General features: G+C 30.2%; 1 protein-coding gene across 1 annotated transcript in view; it reads right to left on the minus strand.

Moving 5' to 3' along the window:
* The window catches only part of LOC111636080 (cytoplasmic dynein 2 heavy chain 1-like), a gene marked incomplete at its 3' end in the record, with an annotated part of 147,900 nt that overhangs the window by 99,442 nt on the left and 34,006 nt on the right, over positions 1-14,452 (minus strand). The window contains exons 11-13 of the mRNA XM_023381249.1: positions 10,003-10,108; positions 5,860-6,122; positions 4,028-4,155 (exon numbers count right to left, since the gene is read on the minus strand). Of these exons, the coding sequence (XP_023237017.1) occupies positions 4,028-4,155; positions 5,860-6,122; positions 10,003-10,108 (497 nt within the window). The remainder of the gene's footprint in view (positions 1-4,027; positions 4,156-5,859; positions 6,123-10,002; positions 10,109-14,452) is intronic.

Here is a 14,452-nt window from a genome sequence, read left to right on the forward strand (position 1 = left end):
CACAGTGTATTCATTAATTTTCATTTTCATGTAGTAAAGGCTCTATGCCTTCATAAAGGACATACTTTTCCTTTGTTTAAGGGTATTTGGGCAGTTTATTCTCTGTTGTATTCTCAAGCAAACAATACATACAAGTACAGTACAATATTTTCTGAGGAAACATGCATACTTATCCTTTTTTAACCCCATTCCCGATAACCCGGCATTTTCACAAACTTGGCCACCCTTCGGTCCACATTAGGCCGAGTTTTCGAGGCTCTACTGTATTACCCATTACAGTATTACATTTAACATTTAATTGCTATACTGTGCCATTAGTGAGTGTAACTGATTATTTGAATTCCAAATTTATTTTGGAATTCAATTTCTTCAATATACCAGTTTTGTCCATTGTAACATTAGAGGTTGTAAAGTAGGGACTGACTGTATTTTATAACTCTAGATTTTAAACATTCATTGTATCACTAAAATGAATTTTTCAATTTCTTTCCTAAATTTGAGGACAACTCCTTTTTAATTATAATTTTACCTTTAAATAATAAATAATGCCCTTATAAATTGCATCATTTCATTGCTATGACAAGAAAGCAAATAAATAATGTAAAGTTTCACAAATTCTATAAATTTTATTTTTCTCAATGAACAATTACCCACTGTAGATTATAATTTTATGATAATAAGCATTTTTGTCACCAGCACTTGTGGATTACTTGCTGATGTAGATTATAGACAGGAAATTGTGATAATTGTCTATTTATTTTGAATAGAATGAAGAATAATTGTCAATTTATATCAGTAACACTTACAGATACTTCAGTAAACAATTTTCAATACCTATACTAAAACTTTTTTCAATCAAATATGTTAAATCAGTATGTTTAACAAATACAGCAAATAAAAATATAGTAATTATTATTATTATGTTGGGTTCAGTGGGTTATACTTAGTTCACACCAGTGGCTGTGTACAATGCTGGACTAGAGTCAAGGTATAGCAACAAAAAACTAAAATTAAAAAAGTGTGTCAGTGTCTGTATTCAGGAATTTCCTAACAATGTGGCATGTATTCAATATAGTGGCCTTCTGTAGTGTGATGTATGTATTTCTATTCAATTGTAATGTTTACAGGCTTCTGTGTAGTGTGTGTAGTATCACACCTGTATAGGAGAGAACGACAGGTACAATAAGCACCCTTTCCATCCTCCACAGATGCCTTATTTCCTGGATGAGTTCTGTGTACTTGCTAATTTTTTCAGTGCATCTGTTTTGTACATTGTGAGTGTTTGGAATGGCTATGTCTATAATGTATGTGATTTTATTGTGTTTGTCAATCAGTGTGATGTCTGGTCTGTTGTGGTAAATTGTTTTAACTGTAATTATGGCTCTGTCGTAGTATAGTTTGTGCATGTTGTTTTCCAATACTGCCTGTGGAATGTATTTGTAGTATGGTTCATGGATGTCTAATAATTTGTGTTTGTTTGCAAGCTCTTGGTGTATTATATTTGCTACTTGATTATGTCTGTGTAAATAATCTGTCTGTGCCAAGAGCTTGCACCCAGAAGTGATGTGTTGTATAGTTTCTGACATGATGTGACATTTTCTGCATGGGTCATTTGTGAGTGTTGTATCTTTGAGTATGTGTTTTCTGTAGTTTTTAGTATTTATGACCTGATCCTGTATAGCAGTGTTTTTCAACTTGTGGGTCGCGACTCCAGGGGGTCGCAAAGCCTTACATGAGGTTGCAGGTAAAAGAAAAATACAAGTATTGTAGGTCCTACACTACAATAAAAAAAACTGCAATTTCAGTGAGAAGGCTGTACCTGTTTATTTTACAGTATAATTGGTTTTTCGATCGATATTTAGGTCTCAACAGAAAGAAAATTAAATACGTAATTTTTAAAATTACTGATATAGTTTTAATATGGCCCNTTTTTATATTTTAATTTCAAGTTTAAATTGTTCCAATGTCATGTGTCAATGATAGATGCTACAATATTCTAGAATTATAGAATATAAATATAATCTGATAATCTCTACTAAAAATGGCTAAAAACATTTGTTTATTCTTTAAATTCTTTGCTAAATACTAAAAATCTGATCTTAATTTTGATTTAGCATCTAACTAAACTCATAAGCAAAACTAACAACTATCTAGTTTAGTTAGTTTGGCTTATGAGTTTCTTATCAAAAAATAATGTTGTTTCATTGTCATTACATTATCAATAAATAATATGCTAAAATTGAATGAAATTAAATAAAAATATTTCAATAACAAAAAAATTAAAACTTCTTTAATGTAGATAATGCAAATATTAAAAAGACCTTTATAGTAATGTTTACAATGACAATAAAAATTAGATATGAATTATTATTCATAATTATTAGTATTTTTTTAATTATTATTATTATTGTTGTTGTTGTTATTATTAGATAATTGTAAAACATTACAAAATATTCTGTAATGTTTCATAATGATGTAAAATAATTGTATACATGTATACATACAAGTAAATGTTTTGTGCATTTTATGATTTATTTTTCAATAGTTTGATTTCTTACATCAACTGTAAAAATTTTTTCTATCGTTTCAAAAAAATATACAGCAAAACCCCACTTAGTGCTGCCTCGCTTAATGATGATTTGATATAATGCCATCTGCTCAAAGCTTAAAAAAAAGCTCAAAATTTATGCTGATTCAAATTATCATGGCATTTTATCGATTCGTACATAATACAATTATTTATGAACACGAACCAATCAGCAAAAGATGGCAATTCGTCGTAGCGCTGGACTTTCTTTGCATTGTGTTTGTTTGGTGCAATTTTGGAAAAAATATAACATCACAGTTACCATAGTCAATATCGGCTTCACTTGGCAAGAATTAACCGATAAATGCATGAATGAAGTGTGGAAGAAGTTATGACTAAAGGTATCCAAGAATTCTCAACGAGAAGAGCCTATTGCAGTATCGTTAGGTTGATCAAACTCAATCTAATTGATACATCAGGACTAGGAAATGTAGATAAGCAGGATATTGAGGAGTTACTGCAGGTTTCTGGTGAGAGTCTTATCAACGACGACATTCAAGAACTGGCAGAACATGGAATTCGTGTAGAACTGGAAAATAGAGATTCTGAAAACAAAGAACCCAAAAAATTTCTCTGCAGATTTCCTTAGTAAAAATTAGTAAGATAACCGAAATCGTCAATCAAACTGTAGTGAATGATCCAGATTTTGAAAGGAGTGCAAAACAAAACGAGGCATTTTGGACACGATCTTCTGCTACTGAGATTTGCTTAAGGAAAAACAAAAGCAACAAATTAAACTTCATGACTTTATGGCAAAAACAAGAATTTCAGAAAAGTCAGGACCTTCTTCACAAAAAATGAACTTTACATTTCAGTGTGCCTATTTATGTGTTATTTTACATATATTATTATATAAATTAATATATAAGTAACTTAAAATTAAAGTAAAATTTGTTTATTTTTGGTCGCGTATTCCCCTATTCCCATTTACTCTATGTTAAAATGACCTCATTTAACCCTGTTTCGTTTAGTGCTTTGTTGTCTAGGAATGCATCCCCCACGTTAAGTGGGGTCTTACTGTATATACATTTTATACTTAATAATTAAATTTTTGCTATTATCTGGATTAATTTTCGATTTACAAATACATGGACTAATAAATCCATTGATGTTTAAAATAATTTGCTTTCAGCAAATCATTTTACACATTAATCTCTTATTAATTTTAATCAGTAAAAGTCTAAAAAATGGATGATTTTTAGAGTTTATATTTAATAAATTCATTTATATTAAACTTAACCAAATTCTGGAAGTACTGTTGCCTTATTATGTCAGTTTATTTTATAAATTTTTTATTCTTTCAAATAACAAATATATTTATATACAAATACTTATATCATTTATGAATATACAATTTATATTTGTAATTTATTTTTGTAACAAATTTAAAAAGTATATAGTTTATAAATAGTTCTTTCTACCTATTCATAAGTTACTTACAATTGTAATTTACTAAATTCTTGACTTTTTGCTTTGATTACTTTAAAACTTCTTTTCCAATCTTCTGGTGAATGACAATGATTATCCACAAAATCTTCTATATTCAAAGATCCTAATACAACCCAATCCTAAAAGATTTAATGTTTTCCAAAAATAATTTAAATTAATATCAAATAACTTGAACAATTATTTGAAACTGGAAATACTATAAATGCAAAATTAAAAGTAATGTATCCACTGGAATAAAGTTATGTATTACTCTGAATAAATTTTCTATCTGTTAATATATTGGTAATAGCATTTCACAAAATTTCAAAATGTAATTTAATACAAATCTCTTTCATTAATCATTTATCGCATTGATGTTTGTCAATGATTAAGACAAAAATCACCTGAATAATAAATCTTTCATTCTTGCATAAAATTTAGAATATGCATTTTTGCTTGATAACCACTCATTTAATTATATTAAAAAGAAAATGTATATTTGCCTAAAGTATAAATTTTAACTAAAAGGAAATTATATTTTATACAATTCCCTTTTAATATAAATTTAACATTAATTTCCACTAAATTTAAATTTTCAAAATATTGTGAAGTATTACTAATTATCAGAACAATGAAATACAGTAGAGCGTCAATTATCTGAATGCCAATCAACTAAAACATTGGTTAATTGAAAGCGTTCCAGTCGGACTGTGTCATGATGAATCGAACATTTTTGATACTAGATTAACTTCTACAGTATAATTTTTCTTGTTTTTATATTTTTCAATATATTTATTTTGTTTGTATGAAACAAGGAAATAATTTTTAACGATACAATAGCCATGACTATTATTATAAAAATTTTTGTTAGGCTTAACATTGACAAAAATTCAATGCAAATGACACACAATGCAACGGAGAAAAATTTAAACATGTGATATATTAATTAATATACTATTATTGGGATATACTATATTAATAATGTATTTATTTGTACATAATCGGTTATCCAAAAAATAGATTTTCCAAACAACCCCAGTCTCCAATTGATTCAAATAATCGATGCTCTACTGTATTACACAATGATTCATAATCATAATTATTGTTCTTCTCAAAATAATATTACATTATTTAAATTCTTAATAATATAGTATACATGACTGTTAAATTTATATTGAATATAAAGTTGCATAAGATTCTGGTACTAAATGCAAGGCTGGATTTCACTCTTTTTCAACTGTAGGCACAGGCTAGAAATTTCTAGAATGCTGCCTTTTCTGACATAGCTTAAACATAAATGCTTCCAATATTAACTTGGACTTTAATTACAGAATAGTTTGTGAAAGTGTACCAAAGTTAATACATCTTTTTAATTATGAAAACAATACATTTTACTAAATGAAAGTTTACATAAATGATACATTTTGTTTTAATTAAAAATTATATCTTGCATATTGATATATGTTTTCATTATAAGTGATTAAAGCTATCTGTTTGATGTAATTAGATTATTTAAATCATTGTTTATGTAGATGACTTAATATTAGAAACATTGTAATATTTCATATTATTTACTTTTTTATGAAATTCTTACACTATATCTGCTAATTATGCTGCACCTCAATCTGCTGCTCTAGGCTTTGGCCAACTGTGCCTATTTAGAAATCTAATCCAGATTAAGTGTCAGTATAAAATGTAATATTAAAGACAATTTTGTTTATTTTATATTTCCATATAAAAATGTTGTAAATAAAATTGTAAAAATCTATACATTAAAACGTATTATATTCTATTTTAACAAAAAATTTTTCCAAATATATTTTTTTATAAAATTGCTATCATACCTTTAATTTATTCCTAATGGATTCTAAATTTTTAAACAATTCTTCAGCCTTTTTATAAATATTTATGAATTGTTGTGAATTTCGTTCAATGATAATGGGAAAAATAAGATTTTCAGTAAAATCATTTACGCCTTTAAAAACTACAGGTATTGAAAGAAATTTCTTCATTTGAGAATAATATTTAGCTCGAATTTCTTCAATAGGTGGACGAAACTGGAGCATACAATTTCTAAAATTTATCAGAAAGAAACAATTTATATAAACTTTAGTTCACCAAAAAATGCTTTACTAACATCAAATGAAAGTTATCAAAAAAACTACAGAAATACGTTTAACTGATTAATTCTAATACTTATATTAGAATTGATCAGTTAAACATATTTCTGTAGTTTATTTGATTTCGCTTCATTGAAAAAATTTTAAATGAATCATCACTATACTAAATACAGTAAACTCTTATTAACTCAAACCATGCCAACTTAGACTTCACATAACTTAAACAAATTTTTCAAAAAATTGTACAGTAATTTAAAATTTCTTGATAATAGAAAAATTATACTTAATGAGTAATTACAATTATAATGAAATTATAATTAACATGTGCTTTCAACATCTGGAAGTCTTTGTGATATAATGCATTATGTTACTGCATTCAGTCAATTTTTATTAAAGACTGAACATTACTGTGTACTGTCATAAAATTTTTGAGCTCATTCCTGTAATAATGGATTCAGCAGTATAATCTAATAAAGCTTAGTAAAACTTCTGTACAGAGCTGATTGTAACACATTATTGAATTGTATAACCATCTTCTCATTTTCTACATTGTCAGAAAAATCATCCTGCTAATTCAGACTCATATACTCCAACAACCTTCACTCCCTATTAGGCCAAGTTAGCTGGGGTTTACTGTATTTCAGAATTTTTTAAATAAATATAAAATGAAAATACTGAGAATACTTTTATAATTTTATTTTGGATCAGCAATAATATTTTCATTTGGCTAAAAATAAACTTACCTCACTCCAAACTAGAACTAGGAAAATAATAAGAAAAATCCAAAAAAATAAAAAAATATATTACACAAAGACTTACATATAATTTCAAAAGTATTTTCAGAAAGATTAAAAGTTTCAATTTAAATCTATGGTTAATTTTCATTTATAAAAATGTAGACATAATTTTTAACTACTTCCTTAATTGTTCTAATACATTATTGTTTCCCAAAATTTTGACATCCATGTAATGCTTCTTAAGTTTTTGTATATACCAAGTACTCCTTTGTCAAGAGAAAATCTTGCAAACTATCCAAATACAGCACTTATTACAACTTGAATGGGAGAATTCATATAAAATAGATACATTTAAAATAATTTGTTATTACAGTAATTTTTCTTAATAATGATCATACGTGTCAGTGGTATATAGCTGAATATTGTCATGTACTGTACCCCATTAAGACTCTACATACCCAATGTATGTGGGCCACACTTTGGGAAATACTATAAATTAATATTGTAATAACANCATCAGGCATCTATTATTTTGACAGCTGGCTGGCCATAGAGTAAAGGCATTAACCTTCTGTTCTGGAGACCTGGGTTCAAGTGCAGGTCAAAAATTTTTTTGAGTGGTCTGTTCTGGTTGTGCTGTCCACTGCCTAAAATAAAAGAAGTTATGTGATGAGGAATGAGCTATAAATTATTTTAGTATTTTTATTCATCACATTTTTTATCGTATATAATTGGAAAACTCATTTTAAATTTGTTATATAAGAATTTTTCTTTTATTAAGCATTTTCTTAATCAGCTTAATAGTAGTAAATAGTTGTTTGTAATTATGCTATTTGTAAATAATAATTGTTTTAATAATTAAAATTTCTATAATAAACAGAAAATTAAATACTAACAATCTAGTATAATTCTTTTTAATTCACTTACTGAATTCTAAATAAAATTTGTTAGTCAGTTTTAAGTATACAGTAAATAGACTGTTACATGAGGAAATCTGACAAGTTTGACTTTGGATATTATTGATTGTGTAACCAATAAATAATTTTCGAAGTCAAACTTGTCTAATATATTGTTAGAATCTCATGATAAATTTTATTTTTATAGATACATAGCCAAACGATGACCTTAAATACTTGAGCTATAAATTTGCTAATTTGTATAATTAATACTAAGTAATTTTCTACTAGAGGTAAATGTTAGGTGCCATCTCTTATCTAATTAATAATTATAATTTTGAAATAATTTATTAAATAATTTAGATTTACTTAGTATTAACTATTAAAATTCATAGATTTATAGCTTGAGTATTTAAGGTAATCGTTTGGCTATGTATCTATATATACTGTATATAAAATTCATATTCATACATGAATTTTATATAACAGTAAATAGCAGAATTTGAATTAAAATTTAATACTATATTGCATCTTAACCAAGAATAAATACAGATAAGAAAGAATACAGATGTAAGAAAAATCTCATACTGACAGTACATCCATATTTTAATTTTGTAGCCCAAAAGGGAAACAATAAAGATAGACAATAAATGTGTAAGCTGTAAAAATAGGTATTCATCCATGATACCCAATTTATAAATAATCCCAAGTTGGCTGAAGAGGGGCATGTTATGCCCAAAACGTGAATTTTAAACATGTATCAACTGAATTAAATAAAGGTGATAGAATGCCAAGTGTTTGAATTTATTACACTACATAGTGTTTAAGAATCAAAGAAAAGTCATAACACGGTTTCAGATTATCAATAAAGTGGGATGTCATTGGAATCAGTGAAATTAGGAGGAAAGGTGAAGAGCTACTAGATCTAACAACAGGCAATTCCCTTTACTACCAAGGGACAATGACGGGTGTAGGATTCCTAATTGACAAGAAATGGAAAAACAGAATAGTCGATGTAACAAGTACCTCAGAGCTTAACTTTACAGCTTACAAAAAGATACAACATACAGATTGTACAAGTATACGCTCCAATAATTTCACATCCAGATGAAGAGATAGAGGAATTCTATAATGATGTAGCTGAGACACTGAACAATAATAGAAGCCATTTCAAATATCTAATTGGGGACTTTAATGCCAAAGTGGGAAAAAGAAACAACCAGGAACAAGTAGTGAGGACCTATGGATTTGGTGAAAGAAACAAAAGAGGAGAAAGACTGGTGCAATTTGCAAGTTACCAGAACATGTATATATCAAATACATTCTTCAAGAAGAATCCCAACAGGAAATGGACATGAGAAGCACCAAACGCAATGACTAAGAATAGAACTGACTACATTCTTACCAACAAGACCCACATAGTTAAAGATGTCAGCATTCTTAATAAATTCCAAACAGACAATGACCATCGACTAGTCAGATCAAGAATTGTCTTAAATTTAAAACTAGAAAGACTTAAGTTAGTCAAAAACCAAGAATATTAGGAATCAACGTCCATAACCTAATGGAAAACTCAAATCAGTACCAAAGGGCACTAGACAAAAGACTACATGACCAAGTCAATAGCTCTCAGCTAATGAAAATCATTCTTGACTGTGGTAAGATAGTAGATCTTACAACAGTCAAGAATGATTTTCATTATGACCACAGCAAAAAAATGAACACAAGAAACTGTCCAACAAAACTAAAGATCTGTTAAAATGCAGACGGGAAATGAAAGCAAGTACTAATACACAGAGAATAGAATACAAAGAATTATGTAATACAATAAGGAAACAGGTTACAAAAGATATTAGGAAATACAATGAACAACTGATTGAGAGAATAACAGCTGAAATGTTGAAATATGCTGGCAGAAAGACATGGAAAATCTTGGCAAATATATCAATATATACACGGAATGCCTAAAGTCAAGATGCATACCAGATCATTGAAACAATGAGAATATAATACTCATCCATAAGAAAGGCAGCAAAGAGAATATTAAAAATTATAGACCCATAAGCTTACTCCCAATTATTTACAAAATATTTACAAAGATTATCAATAACAGATTAAAAACACATTAGATGCTGCACAACCATGGAAACAGGATGTCTTTAGAAGTGGCTTCAATACAATAGATCATATACAAACGTAGAGAATTATTAAGCCTAACAATGAATATCAAATACAACTGGCAATAGCCTTCATTGACTTTGAAAAGGCTTTCGATTCCATATATTCCAGAGCATTAATAGAGGCTTTAACCAACGAAGGCATTGACAAACCATACAAACTCTAGCCAACATATACAGAGAAGCAAAAGCTAAAGTGAAAATTTATGACGACAGTCCAGAATTTCCCACAACCAAAGGCATTTGACAAGGAAGCTCAATATCACCCAAGCTCTTCACAACAATGCAAGAAAATGTATTCCATAAAATAGACTGAAAGAACAAAGGTATATCTATAGACGGAGAACACCTCAACCATCTAAGATTTGCTGACGATATCATCCTGATAGCTAAAGATCCTGCAGAACTACAAGTAGTAGTCAGTGATTTAAACAAAGTTAGCAATGAAATTGGCCTTAAAATGAACTTGGTGAAAACAAAAGTCATGTACAATGATTTAGTAGTTGATCAAGACATAATAAACGACATCACACTAGAAACGGAAGTTGAATATATATACCTGGACAAGTAATATCCAAATCTGGCTCATTACTTCCATAAATCAACAGGAGAATCAAACTAGCATGGTCTACATTCAGACAAAATTTTGAAATTTTCAGGTCTAAAATGCCAATCCACCTGAAGAAAAGAGCATGCGATCAATGCATACTACAAGTCATGACTTACAGATGTGAAACTTGGACAATAAAGAAAGAAACAACAGCAAAACTCCAAGTTGCTCAAAGGTCAATGGAGCAATGCATGCTAGGAATAACCAAGAGAGATCACAAAAAAATAGAGTGGATTAGGCAAAGAATCCAGGTAACTGATGTGATCCACAGAATTAAATCTCTCAAATGGCAATGGGCAGGACATCTGGCAAGGACTGACAACAGATTGTTCACGAGAATCACAATGTGGTATCCACAGGGAATCAAGAAACCCAAAGGATGTCCATACTTAAGATGGGACTATGACATAAGGAAACAAGCATGGTGAAGAGAAGCAAATGATAGGCAAACATGGGCATAAATGGCAGATGATTATGTAAGGGAGGCTACACCATAATTTGAAATGATAAAATAAGCTGAAACTGATGATGATGATATTTATATCAGGCTTTAGGTTGTTTAATATATACCTTGCCAGTATAAAATGTTAGTTAGCTGAGTGCCATTGTGGAGATGTAATTAGGCCATGAGCATAGGATTTGTCCCCAGCTGATGCTGTACTTGACTGCATAATGTTATATCTAAATTTAAATACATCTAGAAGTGAAGGCCTGCTTGGGGCCTGGGTGACGCAACTGGCAAGCAGACCTCAAGTCAATCAGAGGTTGCAGGATGACACATAATGTCTATCTCTAGTAGCAAATTACTTAGTATTAATTATTAAAATTAGCAGATTTATAGCCCAAGTATTTAAGTATTTAAGGCAATTGTTTATATATATAATAATAACTCTTGACAACGTTAGCTATTATTTATATATATATAACTTCATAACATGGATGTCGTATAATATTGATGTGTATAAAATCACTAATCTGTAATGATTGATTTTCCCACAGCAACTCCAGTTGGACGACTAAAGACTTTATTATAACAATATTAACACAAACTGCACATAAGCATTTCAGGCTGTTGTGACTTCACAGCCCCTCTTCAGTGATGTTTTAGAGAGAAAATAATTAAAAACTCCATTACACATTTGAGCTTTCCCATAAATACACACAAAAAGATTTTTTTACAATTGCATCCAGTTTTATGTACCTACTGTTTTTTAACTTGTAAAAATGATGATGACTACAAGTCGGTTTACAACAAGTTAAAAAACAGTAGATACATAAAACTGGATATAATCATAAAAAAATCTTTTTATATGCATTTATGGGAAAGCTCAAATGTGTAATAGAGTTTTAAATTATTTTCTCTCTAAAACATCACTGAAGAGGGGCTGTGAAGTCACAACAGATTGTACATATGTATTTCGGACTGTGTTAAAATTGTTAAAATAATGTCTTGAGTCATCCAACTGGAGTTGTGTGGGAAAAATCAACCATTACAAATTAAAGTGATTATATATATATATTATTATATTAAATTACTTATATATATAAGTAATTTACANTTTAGATCTCAACAGAAAGAAAATTAAATACGTAATTTTTAAAATTACTGATATAGTTTTAATATGGCCCTGGGGGGGTCGCCAGAAGTTTTTAATTTGTAAATAGGTCGTGTATTCAAGTAGGTTGAAAAACACTGCTGTATGGCAAACATGAATCCTTGCGTCTCCCCAAAGAGGCATCCCCGATCTAACCAGCTGTTTGACACAGTTTTGTCAACAAAATCTTGGGCCAGGTCGCAAGGATGCCTGCCATGGAGTGTCTTTTGAGCCCACAATTTCTTGATGGTGTCTATGCTTTTATATGTTGTGTCATGTCTGTATGATGTGAGTGCAAGTTTGATGGAGTGTTATTTGAGTCTCCTAGAGTTACTGCTTTATGTAATTGTGATGTTTCTCGTTTCTTGTAGAAAAACTCTTGCAGTGACTGTATTTGTTTGTAGTGAAGGTTAACTATGTCAATCAGGCCAGTCTGCCATCTTTACATGGAAGGATTAATCTTTCTATGGCGGATTTAGGATGTGGTTGTTTATGCTTAATAAGTGTTGTTCTTGTTTTCCTTTGGAGTTGCTCAAGATCTGTGTGAGTCCAATGTATAACTCCAAAAGAGTATGTGATTATTGGGATGACATATGTGTATTGCTTTAACTGTGTGTTTTGCATTTAACTGTTTTCTGAGGATAGCATTTAACCTATTTTGGTATTCTTTAATTAATCTTTGCTTTATTTGTGTATGTTCTGTTAGTTTGGCCTGTTGGAATCCTAAATACTTGTAGAACTCGCCCTCTTCCATGCATTAAATAACGTCCCCATTTCCAAGTGCAAAATCTTCTTTCTTCAGGATTCCTTTTTCGATGTGAAGTGTTTTGCATTTGTCTAAGCCAAATTCCATTTGTATGTTCTTGATGTATGAATGTGTGATTTGTAGGAGGTGATGAAGTTGTTTTTGTGTGGATGTATAAAGTTTTATGTCGTCCATGTACATGAGATGCGACAGTGTACACTATGTTGTTTTTTCATGTCTCATATTATAGCCATATTGCATGTTGTTTAACGTGTTGGATTATAGATTCAGGGCTAGGCAGAACCAGAGAGGACTCAAGGAATCTCCTTGAAAAATTCCTTGCTTAATAAATATTTCGTTTGTTTGTATGGCAGTGTTACTAACCCTGAGATGCAGTGTTGTTCTCCAGTGCTGCATAGTGTTTTGGAAGAATGCAATGAGTGATGGATGTATTTTGTACATGTGTAGAATATGTAGCAGCCAGCTGTGTGGAACACTGTTGAATGCTTTTCTGTAGTCTATATATGCCATGTGTATGTTTCTGTGTTGTTTGTGTGCTTGCCGTAGAATGACTGAATCTATGAGTAACTGTTCTTTGCATCCCCTGTGATTTCTACGACAACCTTTTTGTTGTTCTGTAAGAATGTCGTGTTCTTCAATGTGTTTGTATATTCTGTTTGTGATACATGCTGTCAATAATTTGTAGAGTGTTGGAAGACATGTAATTGGTCTGTATTGTGTGGTGTGTGTGGTGTTGTTGCTTTTAGGTTTCATGTAGGTGATGCCCTGAGTAAGAAATTTTGGCATGTCTTGTGGATTGATGATGATATGTGTTAGATGTTTGGCTAGTTCCTGATGCAGTGATGTAAATTTTTGGTACCAGAAATTGTGAATGTTGTCTACACTAGGTGTCATCCAGTTGTGTGTTCTGTTAACAGCATAGTGGATGTCGTGTACGTTTATTTCAGCACAGGGCATAGTTGGTATGTTGGGCAAGTTTCTGTTCTCCTCCTCGATCCAGCCTACATCAGCATTGTGTGTAACAGCATTGGACCAAAGAGAAGACCAATAAGTTGTGAGTTCTTCTTCTGTTGGTGTGCCACTGTGCTGTGTATCAGTGTTTGTTTTGTTACTGATTTGTCTGTAGAAAAGTTTTTTATTGTTTGTGAATAATTTATTTTGTTGTTTTCATAGTGTACATGTTTTGTATCGTTTGAGTCTACGTGCTTTGGTTGCGAGTTTCTGTTTTAGTGTATCAATGTATTCTGTAATGTGTGTGTTGTGATGTTCATGTTTTGTGTGTGTTTTGATTTTCTTGAAAATGTTTTTGAGTTGTTTCTTTAATTTCGGTGTTATGTTGTTTTTAGTGTATTGTGTCAACATGCCTAATTGCTGTCTAATGTCATTTATTTGTGTTTCTATTCTTCTCTGCCAGGCAGGCTTGTAATAGAATTGTGTTTTGTCTGTGATTGTATTTTCAGTCCATGTGTGGGGGCCGAGGGGGGAGAAATAAAAGAAAACTCGATGTTCGATAATATGTGATATATATCGTCATCG

The sequence above is a fragment of the Centruroides sculpturatus genome, unplaced genomic scaffold (assembly GCF_000671375.1).
Source record: "Centruroides sculpturatus isolate CEXI.00-Female unplaced genomic scaffold, Cexi_2.0 scaffold962, whole genome shotgun sequence".
Taxonomy (NCBI): Eukaryota; Metazoa; Arthropoda; class Arachnida; order Scorpiones; family Buthidae; genus Centruroides; species Centruroides sculpturatus.